General features: G+C 38.1%; 1 protein-coding gene across 2 annotated transcripts in view; it reads right to left on the minus strand.

Annotated features, from left to right (window-relative positions):
• Window positions 1–12,612, minus strand: part of AKAP3 (A-kinase anchoring protein 3) — a 43,074-nt gene that overhangs the window by 9,517 nt on the left and 20,945 nt on the right. For both annotated transcript variants that reach the window (XM_028532667.2, XM_028532670.2), the window contains one exon: window positions 2,081–4,366. In XM_028532667.2, coding sequence (XP_028388468.1) covers window positions 2,081–4,366 — 2,286 coding nt within the window. The remainder of the gene's footprint in view (window positions 1–2,080; window positions 4,367–12,612) is intronic.

Below are 12,612 nucleotides of genomic sequence, written 5' to 3' on the forward strand. Positions count from 1 at the left end.
AAAAATATAAAGAGTAAAATGCCAACAAACTCACAACTATCAACAAGTGAATCTAAAAAACAAAAATGAAAGCTAAGCAAACAACTAGAAGAGGAACAGAACCACAGAAATGGAGATCACAGGAGGGTTATCAGAGGGAGAATGGGGTAAAAGGTACAGGGACTAAGAAGCATAAACGGTAGGTACAAAATAGACAGGGGGAGGTTAGGAATAGTGTAGGAAATGGAGAAGCCAAAAAACTTATATGTACTACCCATGGACATGAAGTAAGGTTGCGGGGAGGGGATGCTGGTAGGAGGGGAATACAAGGTGGAGTGGAATAAAGGGGAGAAAAAAATGGGACAACTCTAATAGCATAATCAATATGCATACTTAAAAAATAAAAAGATAGGCAAGAAATTGATTCCAATGGTTTTCTCCAGGAAGAATAATAAAATGGAAGATAAGGATGGAAAAAACCCCTTATTTTTCACTGTACATCCTTTTGTGCCTTTGGATGTTGAACTATGCACATATTATCTATTAAAAATGCATACAAATTCATTTAAAGGAATTGGGCTCATGAGTATTCCAGTGTTATTGTGTTCAATCACTTGTGTCAGCATGAGAGTATTTGTACACATTAATCCTTTTCCCAAAAAATCTAAAATCATTTTGGGAAGTTTCTTTGATATATACTTCTCCAGCTATTCTTAAAAATATAGTGATATCTTCTTTTAAGATTTTTAATCAGTCTAAAGTTTTTGTGAATATAGCTCCCCTCTGTAAACTGCTATGTGCTAAAACGGTTGTCTGTTTTACAGACTGGCAAAACTGTAGTGACTGAGACTGTTAACAGTTTGCCAAGACTCAGGGATATTTGTAGGATTGGAACTCCACATTCTGTTCTCTAGCCCAAACTTGAATGTACACAAAGGCCACCTGGGAATTTTGCTAAATTGCTAAAGTGAAGATTCTGATTCAGTAGGGTAGAAGTGGAGCCTGAGATTCCAAACTTCTAACAAGCTGCTGGCTGACACCAATGTTGGTTCAGAGACCACATTTTGAGTAGCAAGTCCACACATCATAGAGTATCTTGTTTAGGTCTAGTGTAGCCTAATCTAGAGGCTTTAAAATCCTGTCTCTTCCCAGTCGTCAGATAAACCAGTTGCAGGGTTTACAAATGCCACTTATTAAACAGATAAAACCTCTTACTTTATCTGTCCTCTATTTTCTGTGAGGATGAATTATTTTTATAAATAATCCCAGGCTCCAGTGCCACCCCTTACTACTTAATTGGTAACCACCACTGTTCTACTTTTATCAGTTGAGACAATAATCAAAATCCCTAAAGGTGTGTATGTGTGTTTGTGTGTGGTAGGAATGGTCTCTATTTCTTAATTCCTCTAGAGTAGCATGAAGCAGCAACTTGCATAAATGTTCATGCTTTCCAGACTCAAAATCTCCTTCCAGTGAGCAGTTCCAAGGCCTACATTGGGAGGAGCAAGGAGTTAGAAGGCACAGTTAATCAGTAATAACAGTGATAAGATGGTTTCCCATTTGCCTTATTCTTTAGTCTTCTCAATTGATTCAGAACTTGGGGTTGTGGGGAAAGGCATGTTATTTATCAAATATCTTCAAATCTCCAATACCACCTAGACAAGCAACTAAAACAATAATGACAGTTTGGAAAAATTCATCATTTTAGATCATTCACACCGTACTCCCAACTCCCTTAACACATCTCAGGATGCTTCCCTGCAGCCCCTTCTCATTCTTTGGGCATTGCTATCCTACCCAAAATTCAGCCTGAAGCCCAGATATTAATATGATCCTTTCACCAAGTCTCTTGGAGATTTTGCATTTATTCCATCCCACCAAAATATGCAGAAAAAAATCAGATTTGATTTATCATATACCCCCACTTTTCCCCCTTTGATGTAATTCTTATTGGGCATACTATACTTTTACTCTATCCATTATTTCTGCCAAGAGGCATGATCTTCAAATTCTTACTGTCCCCATTCTATTCTCCTAGTGGATATCTTCCCATTCAGAAAGAAGACAACTTAAAACCCCAATGAACCATTATCTTCCTTACCTTTTCTTGGATTCCTTCATCATCACCAGCAAAGTACAAAATAGGGACATTGAGCTCAGAGGCGGCTACCCATTGAAGTACGGCTTGGAGTTGCTTGTTCTGAACACTATCAATTAGGTTATGATTGCTGACAACCACTTTGGGTGCTGCACACCCTTCAGGGAGCTGTCCTGATACACCTCTCAATTCATTATGGATAGCTTGATAGGCATTCTGTAAGACAGCCTCTGCTGTCCCTGTGCCCTTGACTGGTAAACACTCATATAAACTATCAGGAAAGTTTGAAGTTGGCCTGGTAGTATCACCAGACTTATCATCTCCCAGTTTTGCAAAGGGAGGGTCACAGGACTTGGCAATAATGAGACAAAGCTTCATCACTGAGTCCATCAGATGTTCTACCATCTCCCCATTCATGTGGCCATCTAGCTGGTCAGCAACTATCATGCTCAGCCCAGGAAAGGTACCATCAGTCTCATCACCTTCACTTGGTTTTATGGGAGAACTTCTGAAGGAGTCTTCCTTAATTGGTTGTTCTGGCACCTTGGGTTCACAGCTACTGTCATTCTTGAAAATGGTCTCAGTAAGTAAATTCCGGATAAAGTTGAAGAAAATGCTCTTTAGATCTTTCTTTTCTGCTTCTTCTTTGTTATGTCCCCCATAAGGACACTTAAGGTTGGTCTCATCAGAAATGACAGGGGGCTTGTTGGTGGGAAAGTTGGTAGTACTAGCAGCATCAAGGAAGCTCTGTGCATCCATGCTTCCTCCTTGGGCCAGGTGGTACTGAATTAGAAGTAAGGCAGATACAAGCAGGTCCTTGGCCCAGGAGTCTGAATCACACATAAAATTCTCAGGATTCTCTACGTGATGCATGGGAGGGTTGAGGTCACCAATGTCCAGGGGATATCCAAAGGGATATTCTGGTGTAGGGCTACATTGGTCATTGGGAACTGGAAATGTTACACATTGGGTACCTGGAAATATTCCTTCTTTATTCTGACTTTTATGCCACAAGCTCAGTCCTTCTTTGATAAGGTGTTCACCCAAAGTTTCAACACATGTCTTCTCTGGTTCACGTGGAGGACAGCATATTTTTTCCCTCAATTTACCTTCAGATTTCATTGTTGCAAAATTTACATTTCGTTTTTTAGGGTCACCCATTCCTTTCATGGAGAGAAGGGAATAACTCTCTGACTTGTCCTTGGTTTTCCTGATATTCTCAGGAGGTTTCTTGGCAAACACCACAGAGTATAGCTTATTCAGCATAGCATCCATGATATCTGTGGCCTTCTGGCTTCCATGAGAGAAGAAACTTCTTTTCACAGCTGACACAAAGTCTGTATCAGTCATGAGAGTCCCTGTGACATTGTGGAGGTTCTTCATGAAGGAGTCAATGAGATCTGAGACCACGTCTTTTGCATGCTTGATCAGTACCTTCTTCAGCAGGATGGTGGCAATGGTTGTGTCCTTCACTTGGATTTTCAGAGTCTTCATGATGGAGACCATCATATCAGATACCACACTATTAGCATAGGTCATGATCTTTTGACTAAGAGAAGCTGTAAAGTCATCAGGCCTCTCTTGCCCACTGAATAACTTTCTCTCCCCAGGTAAGGACCATCTACCCCCTTTAGCATCACCTGCATTATGAGATTCAAACACTTCTTTATAGAAGAAAGACTTTTTAGAAGCAGGCTTGTCATCTGGACCCTTGTTTTCCTTGATCTTCAAAGTGGTTTTATATTTCAAATTTGAGGGACTCTGTAATGATCCTAAGACTTTGTCACCAGGGCCAGGAAATTTATCTGAGGTAGTATCCTTGGAACATTCAGCGACAGTCTCATTCACTAGCTCTGATGCCACTTTACTCAGGCTTTTGTTGGGTGGGGGTTCATCCCCCATATACAATGACTGATGGACACATTTGTTTTCAGAGCCATCAATCCTTTCATTGATCTCCTTGCGGGCCATGGCTATGACTAAGTTTGTGAGGCGGTTAGCATAGAAGGAAACTTCATCTACTGTTCTTTCATTACCAGCTTGGGCGCCGGCATCCTGGAGAGGGTTCTCTCTGTGAGTCACCTCAAAATGAAATCTCCCTGGACTGCCCTTGTTGGGGGTATTGTAGTAGTCCACGAGGAAACCCTTGCATTGGCCTCCTGAGTTGGTCATTTCCCCACCAAAGGATGATTCTCCAGGCTTGAAACTAACATCTTGGAACCCTGCTGTACTTTTTTCCAGGTCTCTGCGGAGCCAGCTGAGCACTCTGACAGGATCGGTTGAGGCTTCCTTAAAAACAGACAGGGATTCATCTGACTATCACAAAATAAGTATATGGGATATTCAGGACAACTCAAAGGTCAGTTACAAAAGTGGTTACCTTGCTCAAGCCTGAACTACTCCATCAACACAAAAAAATAAGCAATGTTTATTGAGTATCAGGTACTGTTCCAAGTATTTTTGACTATTATCTAATTTAATATTACTTGCACAGTAAATGTAAATGTTGGCTCTCTTATCATCCACATTTTACAGAGGAGGAAATTGAAGGACTGAGAGATTTAGTTACTCATCTGAAGTTATACAGCTAATCATTGATGGAGCAGGAATTCCAACCCAGGAAGTCTGACTCCAGAGCCCATGTTGTTGGCCACTATACTATATTGCATCTAACAACATATATCTTTAAGATCTGACAGTCATCAGCTACACAGCTGACTTAGCATTTGAACTACATCAGATTTTCTTATGTTAATATTAATTGCTATTTTCTATTATCTATTTTTATTTAGATCTCATCACAAAATACATTTTTCAAAAATTATAAAATTCAAGAATAACTGTGCATAATTGATCACTTTGCCAGACTACACAGGCATAATCTGGATATGCTAAATGGCTTCTGATGGACTACTTACTATCACTTAAGTTAATGATCTGATTTATAATTGAGGAGTTAATATTTGTGCACAACTTATTAGTTAAATGAATACAGATTCTTTGGTGGAAATAAACACATGCCCATACTTATATGTTTACATTTTGTAATCTATAATCTTCACTTGAACACAGGTTAAAATAAGAATTTATGTAAAAATGTTCTATTCACCATCAAATGTAATGAATCATTGTAATTATTGGAATTATGTCTTCTGGAAATTACAAGTATTGCCCATCTTTAAAGATTAATTTGGTATTTTAATTACCAAGTGACATATAGTTACTAGGTACTATTTGTTAAATACTTAGGTCTGCTGGGCATTGTGCTAAGTACTTTACACACATTATTTAATTTAATCATCATATACACCCTGTAAGGATGTCATTACTCTTCCAGTTTCATAGATAGAAAAACTGAGGCATAAAGAAGTTAAATAAACTCACTAACGTTTCACAGCTACTGCATGATGGGTGTTAGTATCCAAATCCAGTTCCTACTCTAAAATTGGTGCTGTCTATTCACTGCTGTGTTTTGAAGACTTGGAAAGAAGAGAAAGCAGTTGTACTAGTCCTCTATAGGGCTGGTTTAAGCTGCTTGTTGGCCCTAGTGCTTGGTTCAAAGTCTTTTTTAAAAAATATATTTTATTGATTATGCTATTACAGTTGTCCCATTTTCCCCCTTCATTCCCCTCCACCCTGAACACCCTCTCCTACCCACATTCCCCCTCTTTACTTCATGTCCATGTGTCATAAGTTATTTAGCTTCTACATTTCCCATACTGTTCTTGCCCCCCCCCCATCTATTTTCTACCTACCATCTATGCTAGTTATTTTCTGTACCTTTTCCCCCTCTCTCCTCCTCCCACTCCCCTGTTGCTAACCCTCCATGTGATCTCTATTTCTGTGGTTCTGTTCCTGTTCTACTTGTTTGTTTGGTTTCTTTTTGCTTTTGTTTTAGGTGTGGCTGCTACTAACTGTGAGTTTGCTGTCATTTTACTATATATGTTTTTTTATCTTCTTTTTCTTAGATAAGTCCCTTTAACATTTCATAAAATAAGGGCTTGGTGATGATGAACTGCTTTAACTTGACCTTATCTGAGAAGCACTTTATCTGCCCTTCCATTCTAAATGAAAGCTTTGCTGGATAGAGCAATCTTGGATGTAAGTCCTTGCCTTTCATGAATTTGAATACTTCCTTGGAATACTTCCAACCCCTTCTTGCCTGCAAGGTCTCTTTTGAGAAATCAGCTGACAGTCTGACAGGAACTCCTTTGTAGGTTACTGTCTCCTTATCTCTTGATGCTTCTAGGAGTCTCTCCTTCATTTTTACCTTGGTAATGTAATTATGATGTGCCTTGGTGTGTTCCTCCTTGGGTCCAACTTCTTTGGGACTCTCTGAGCTTCCTGAACTTCCTGGAAGTCTATTTCCTTTGCCAGAATGGGGAAGTTCTCCTTTATTATTTGTTTTTTGTTTTTTTAAAAAAATTTTTAAAAGATTTTATTTATTTATTTTTAGAGAGGGAAGGGAGGGAGATAGATAGATAGAGAGAGAGAGAGAGAGAGAGAGAGAGAGAGAGAGAGAGAGAGAGAGAAACATCAATGTGCGGTTGCTGGGGGTCATGGCCTGCAACCCAGGCATGCACCCTGGCTGGGAATTGAACCTGCGACACTTTGGTTCGCAGCCCGTGCTCAGTCCACCGAGCTATGCCAGCCAGGGCTATTATTTGTTATAAATAAGTTTTCCACTTGTTGCTCTTCTTCTTCTCCTCCTGGTACCCCTATAATTTGGGTGTTGGAATATTTAAAGATGTCCCGGAGGTTCCTAAGCCTCTCCTCATTTTTTTGAATTCTTATTTCTTCATTCTTTCCTGGTTGTATGTTTTTTCTTCCTTCTGGTCCACTCCATTGACGTGAGACCCAGCTTTCATTCCATCACTATTGGTTCCCTGTGCATTTTTCTTCATTTCACTTATTGTAGCCTTCATTTTTTCATCTAATTTGCAACCAAAATCAACCAATTCTGTGAGCATTCTGATCACCAGTGCTTTGAACTGTGCATCTGATAAGTTGTCTATCTCTGGGTCGCTTAAAAGTACTAGTTCTGGAGCTTTCATTTGGTCTTCTGTTTGAACCTTCTTCCTCACCCACCCCATCCTTTGCTCTGGTCACACCTGTTATGTATGAGGGGAGGAGCCTTGGGTGTTCAGCAGGGTGGGGCACCCCAGTTGCTGGTTGTGACACTATATGTGGGGGTGGGGTCCAAGAGAGAACAATGGCACTTGCTCCACTCTCCGTTGAACCTCAGTCCCTTCCACCACTTCCCCCGAGCAAACTAGGCCCCTCTGGTGCCAATTCCCATGTGGGTGGGCTTGTGAATGTTCTAGGACCCCATGGGTCTTTCCAACGACCTCTCCTGTGAGGCTGGAAATCCCTCCCTATGCCTCAACCCTCAAAGGTGTTTTCAATCAGTGCCCCAAGGCTCTATTTTCCAGTGCTGGGATCCTGGGTTGTGTGCAGTGCCTTGATTCACAATCGTCACCTTGCTGGGTCTAATGGTTGCCACCCCTCTGCCGGGGTCCACCTGCTGAGGTCTTGTGCACCCTGGATGCCTTACATGCCTGGTCCCAAGGCTTTCTGCTCTCGGCGCTGAGACCCGTGCCTGGCTGCCCGACTCCACTCCTCCTACTGGTCTGGATGAAGGTGTCTATTTTAACTTCTTGGTGTCCGACTTCCATACAGTTCAATTTCCTGTCAGTTCTGGTTGTTATTCTGTTTCTAAATTGTTGTCCCTATCTTGGTTATGTGAGGAGGCACAGTGTGTCTGCCTATGCCTCCATCTTGGCCGGAAGTCCTGGTTCAAAGTCTTATTGATTCTCTGAATATGAACAATGACTACCATAGGGAAATTTTGTGCATCAGTGGAAAACTATGCATAATTTATAGCATACCCTTCCACACTTTCTGATTCTAATTCTCTTGGACCTACTTTACAATTCTGTAAAGCATAGATAACTGATAGCAATACAATATAATTCTTATCTGTACACATGTTAATTCTGGCCAAGGAAGGATACACTGTAGAAAAGGTGCTTCCATTTGCACATTCACTTCAATATTCCTGATCTATATATAAATTCATTTTTTATCTTAGATTCTCTTTTGAATGACACCAGTTAATAAGTTAAGTACTATCTTTAATATGAGTTTGTTTTTATGTAATTAGGAGGGTCTTTATTTTACCCTTCTCTGAAAATGATCTTTAAACCTTTTGGGAAGTCTTTGCCAAGATGTCCAACAGATTCACCTAATAGATGTAAATGTCATCATGAGAGTAATGTACCAGGTGTGTGTTGGCCCCCAGAAGTGAAATCCAAAGTAGAAATGGAACTATGTAGGTGTTCTGTTTTTCTAGTTTCAATTGTCCTCTCTACTAAATTTGCTTTTTGTTTTCACTGTGGTTCCTTTACAGCCAGTAATCACTAGTGGCAGAAGTGATTGAGAATTTTGTTTTATTGCCTCACCACTTGGTGATTCTTTAAAAAATTATGGTTTATAGAGAGCTATTCTCTGTTGGGTAAGACACAACAGAAAATCTGTTTTGCTAGTATTTATTGTCTGTCTTAAGTTCAAATCAACTAAAAATTTTATGCCCATTTGGAATGAGAAGAGCCCTTTGATCTCTGGGCAGCTTTGTATTACTGTTTTGACTTTTGTTGTATGGCTTAAAGTTTAGTATTTTTTTTTATTGAGATAGGTGTACAACATAATGATTTGATATTTGTATATATTGCAAAATGATCAGCAATAAATCCAGTTAACATCCATTGCCACACATAGTTCAAATTATGTTTTCTCATGATGAGAACTTTTAAAATCTACTCTCTTAACTAGTTTCAAATATAAAGTACAGTGTATTAACTATAGTCACCATGCTTTACATTCTATCCCCAAGACTTTAATTATTTTAAAACTGTAAATTCATACCTTTTAACCACTTTCACTCATTTTTCTCATCCCTCACCTCTGGCAACCACCAGTTTTCTAAGTCTATGACTTCTTTCTTCTTTTCTTAAGATTCTACATATAAGTGAGATTATGCGGTATTTTTCTTTCTCTCTCTGAGTTATTATTTCATTTAACATAATGCCCTCAAAGTTCATCCATGTTGTTGCAAATGGTAGAATTTCCTTCTTTTTAATGACTGAATAGTTGTCCATTATATAAAATTTTCTTTATTTATCTAGAGATGAACACTTGAGTTGTTTCCATATTTTGGCTACTGTAAATAATGCTGTACAAAACATAAGGATGTGGATATTGCTTCAAGATAGTAATTTTGTTTCTTTCAGAAACAAAAGTGGAATTGCTGTTCATATGGTAATTATTTTAAATAATTTCTTCATATGATTGTGATTAGAATTAAATGAGATTAAATAAGATAATACATACAAAATAACTTATATACTTAACATGGTGTATATCAGATAGATAACACTATTTAAACACTTCAAATAAAGACTAGACTTCAAAAGAGCTAAGAGAAAAGAGAAGCCAAAAAGCTTGATCTTTAGAGTAATGCAGTGAGACATAATTAATCAGCTGTGGAAGTACTAAATAAAACCTGACTTACTCCATGTATGGAGAAGTAGTACTCTGGATGAAAAGAGAAGATGTAGAAGAGTGTATGGGTAGAGATGTGTGCTGTGATTCATTCCTCTCATGCTAGGTAGGAGGTGTGGGGAAACTACTGAGTTTCTATAATGAATATTTTAAAAGTTGTTTTTTGGAACCAAAGGACAATAAAAAGTGGAAATGTCCCGATTAACAATATTTAGCTTTAAGAGGAAGTTTTAGGGAAAAAAGCTGCCCTTATGCATGTCTAAGAAAGTGACAAAAAAGGTGGTGGAGTCAGGGCCAAGAAAGCATTCAAGAAATGGAAAGCTGGGTTCCAATGTAGATGCTAACCATCAGGAGGACCAACCTGATAGTATGCTACTGCAGAGATGATTTAGGGAAGATGAATGATGTTTAACACTAACTGCCTATATAATGCAATGCCTACATAGTGTCTATGTACAACACACAGTATGACACACAGTACAAAACATACGAAGATGAAAGAAATATGATTTACTTTCTGGAAGCACACAATCTATTGCAGAGAGAAAACATGAACATAAATATTATTAAATGCTAAGTGATCAATGCTATAAAATAATAAAAATAGATATATTTAATGTTAGAAGAGGGACAACACTTTTTGACTTGTTAGCTAGAGAAAGAACTAACATTTCAGATGGACTTTTTAGCATTGTAACAGTCAGATATAAAAGGATGGGAATTCTTGGCAACAAAATGACATGGACAAAATCAATTGTTTGGGGTAATGCTATTTTTAAATCAGATAGCCCCTGAACTATCAGTGTAACAAAATAGAGGCTTGATCACTTTGTTTAGAGAGGGCATTCAGTGAGCAGCCTTTATTGCAGTGACTCAGGGACCCAGGCTCTGCTTTTGCATGGTTTCACCTTCTTTTGGGCCTTAGAATCTTTTCTTCAAGCCAGTGTATGGAGAATGACAGAGATCTTGAAAGACTGCATAGGAAAGTTTTTTGTGGTCCAGGCCTGGAAGTGACAAACATCAATTCTACCCATACACAATTTTTCTTTGTGTTTTGAAATTTTGATTGTAGTATGTTTCAGTGTTGGTCTCTTTGAGTTCATCTTAAGTTCATTGAACTTTATGGATGTTTATATTCATGTTTCATGAGTTTTCAGAAATTATCAGTCATTATTTCTTCATATATTCTCTCTGCCCCTTTCTCCTTCTCTTCTCCTACTGGGACTCCCACAGTGTATATATTTGTTTGCTTGATGATATCCCACAGGTCCCTTTGGCTCTGTTCACTTTTCTTCAAGTGTATTCCCATCCGTTCCTCAGGCTTAATAATTTGCACTTTCCTATCTAAAGCTTGCTGATTCTTTCTTCTGCCTGCTCAAATCTGCCTTTAAATCCCACCAGTGCATTTTTCATTTCTATTATTTCTTCTGCCTGCTCAAATCTGCCTTTAAATCCCACCAGTGCATTTTTCATTTCTATTATTTCTTCTGCCTGCTCAAATCTGCCTTTAAATCCCACCAGTGCATTTTTCATTTCTATTATTATACTTATCAGCTCCAGCATTTCTTTTAGGTTATCTGTAGGTTTTCTCTCTTTATTGATATTTTCTTTTTGTTCACACACTATTTTCTTAACTTTCTCCACATCTTTCCTTTAGTTCTTAGCATTTTAAGACAGTAGGTTATCATGGCTTTTTCAGATACATAATCTGTTGAATTATTTTTCCTTTTTATTTTCCAAAGGAAAAATATCTAAATAAAAGGCCAAATTAATGAAAATAAAGCTTATGCATGATTATATTTCTTGAGTGTGTACAGGAGAGCAGAGGTTTAGTAGGAAGCACACATCAGAACAAAACAGAGTTGATTGCAATGATACTATATATCTCAAATTCTAAACTATTTTCCCCAGGCCTTTAGTCTTCAGTTTACCCATACACTTTCATTTTATTTTTATTTTATTTTTTTATATGTTGTCTACAGGAGACACCACTTATTTTTTATTTTATTAAATTTTGGTGGGTAATATTGGTTAACAGGGTCATACGGGGTTCAAGTATACAATTCTATGATATATAATCTATATACTGCATTGTGTGCCCACCAACCAAAGTCAGATCATCTTCCACCACCATATATTTGACCCTATTTACCATTTTCTATCCCCCCACCCCCTTTCCTCTGGTAACCACCATACTGTTGTCTGACTGTGTCTATAAGTTTTGGTTTTATATCCTACATATGAGTGAAATTATATGGTTCTTAGCTTTTTATGACTGATTTATTTCACTTAGCATAATATTCTTAAAGTCCATCCATGTTGTTGCAAATGGCAGTATTTTATCTTTTTTATGGTTGACTAGTATTCCTTAATACATATATGTACCATATCTTTATTCAGTCCTCTATCAAAGGATATTTTGGTTGTCTCCATTCTTGGCCACCATGAATAATACTGCAATGAACATAAGGGTGTATATATCTTTGTGAATAGATTTTTTTGAGTTTTTCAGGTAGATACCCAGAAGAGGGATTGCTGGGTCATATGGTAACTCCATTCTTAGTTTTTTTTTTGAGGAACCTCCATACTGTTTTCCATAGTGGTTGTACCAGTTTATATTCCCACCAGGAGTGAATAATGGTTGCTTTTTCTCCACAACCTATCCAACACTTCTTATTACCTGTCTTTTTGATAATAGCCATTCTAACAGGTGTGAGGTAGTATCTTATTGTAGTTTTGGTGTGCATTTCCCTAATAGCTAGTGAAGGTGAACTGTCTGATGGTCATTTGTAAGTCTTCTTGGAAGAGGTATCTCATTCAGGTCCTCTACACATTTTCTTTTTTAAAAAATTATTTTTATTGTTTATGATATTATAATTGCTCTTGCTTTTTCTTCCATTCCCCACCTTCACCCAGCCTCATCCCCACCCCTCCCTAAGTCAATCCCACATGGGCAGTAAAATCTCAGATACCCA

Source organism: Phyllostomus discolor, chromosome 2 (assembly GCF_004126475.2).
Source record: "Phyllostomus discolor isolate MPI-MPIP mPhyDis1 chromosome 2, mPhyDis1.pri.v3, whole genome shotgun sequence".
NCBI classification, from domain to species: Eukaryota; Metazoa; Chordata; class Mammalia; order Chiroptera; family Phyllostomidae; genus Phyllostomus; species Phyllostomus discolor.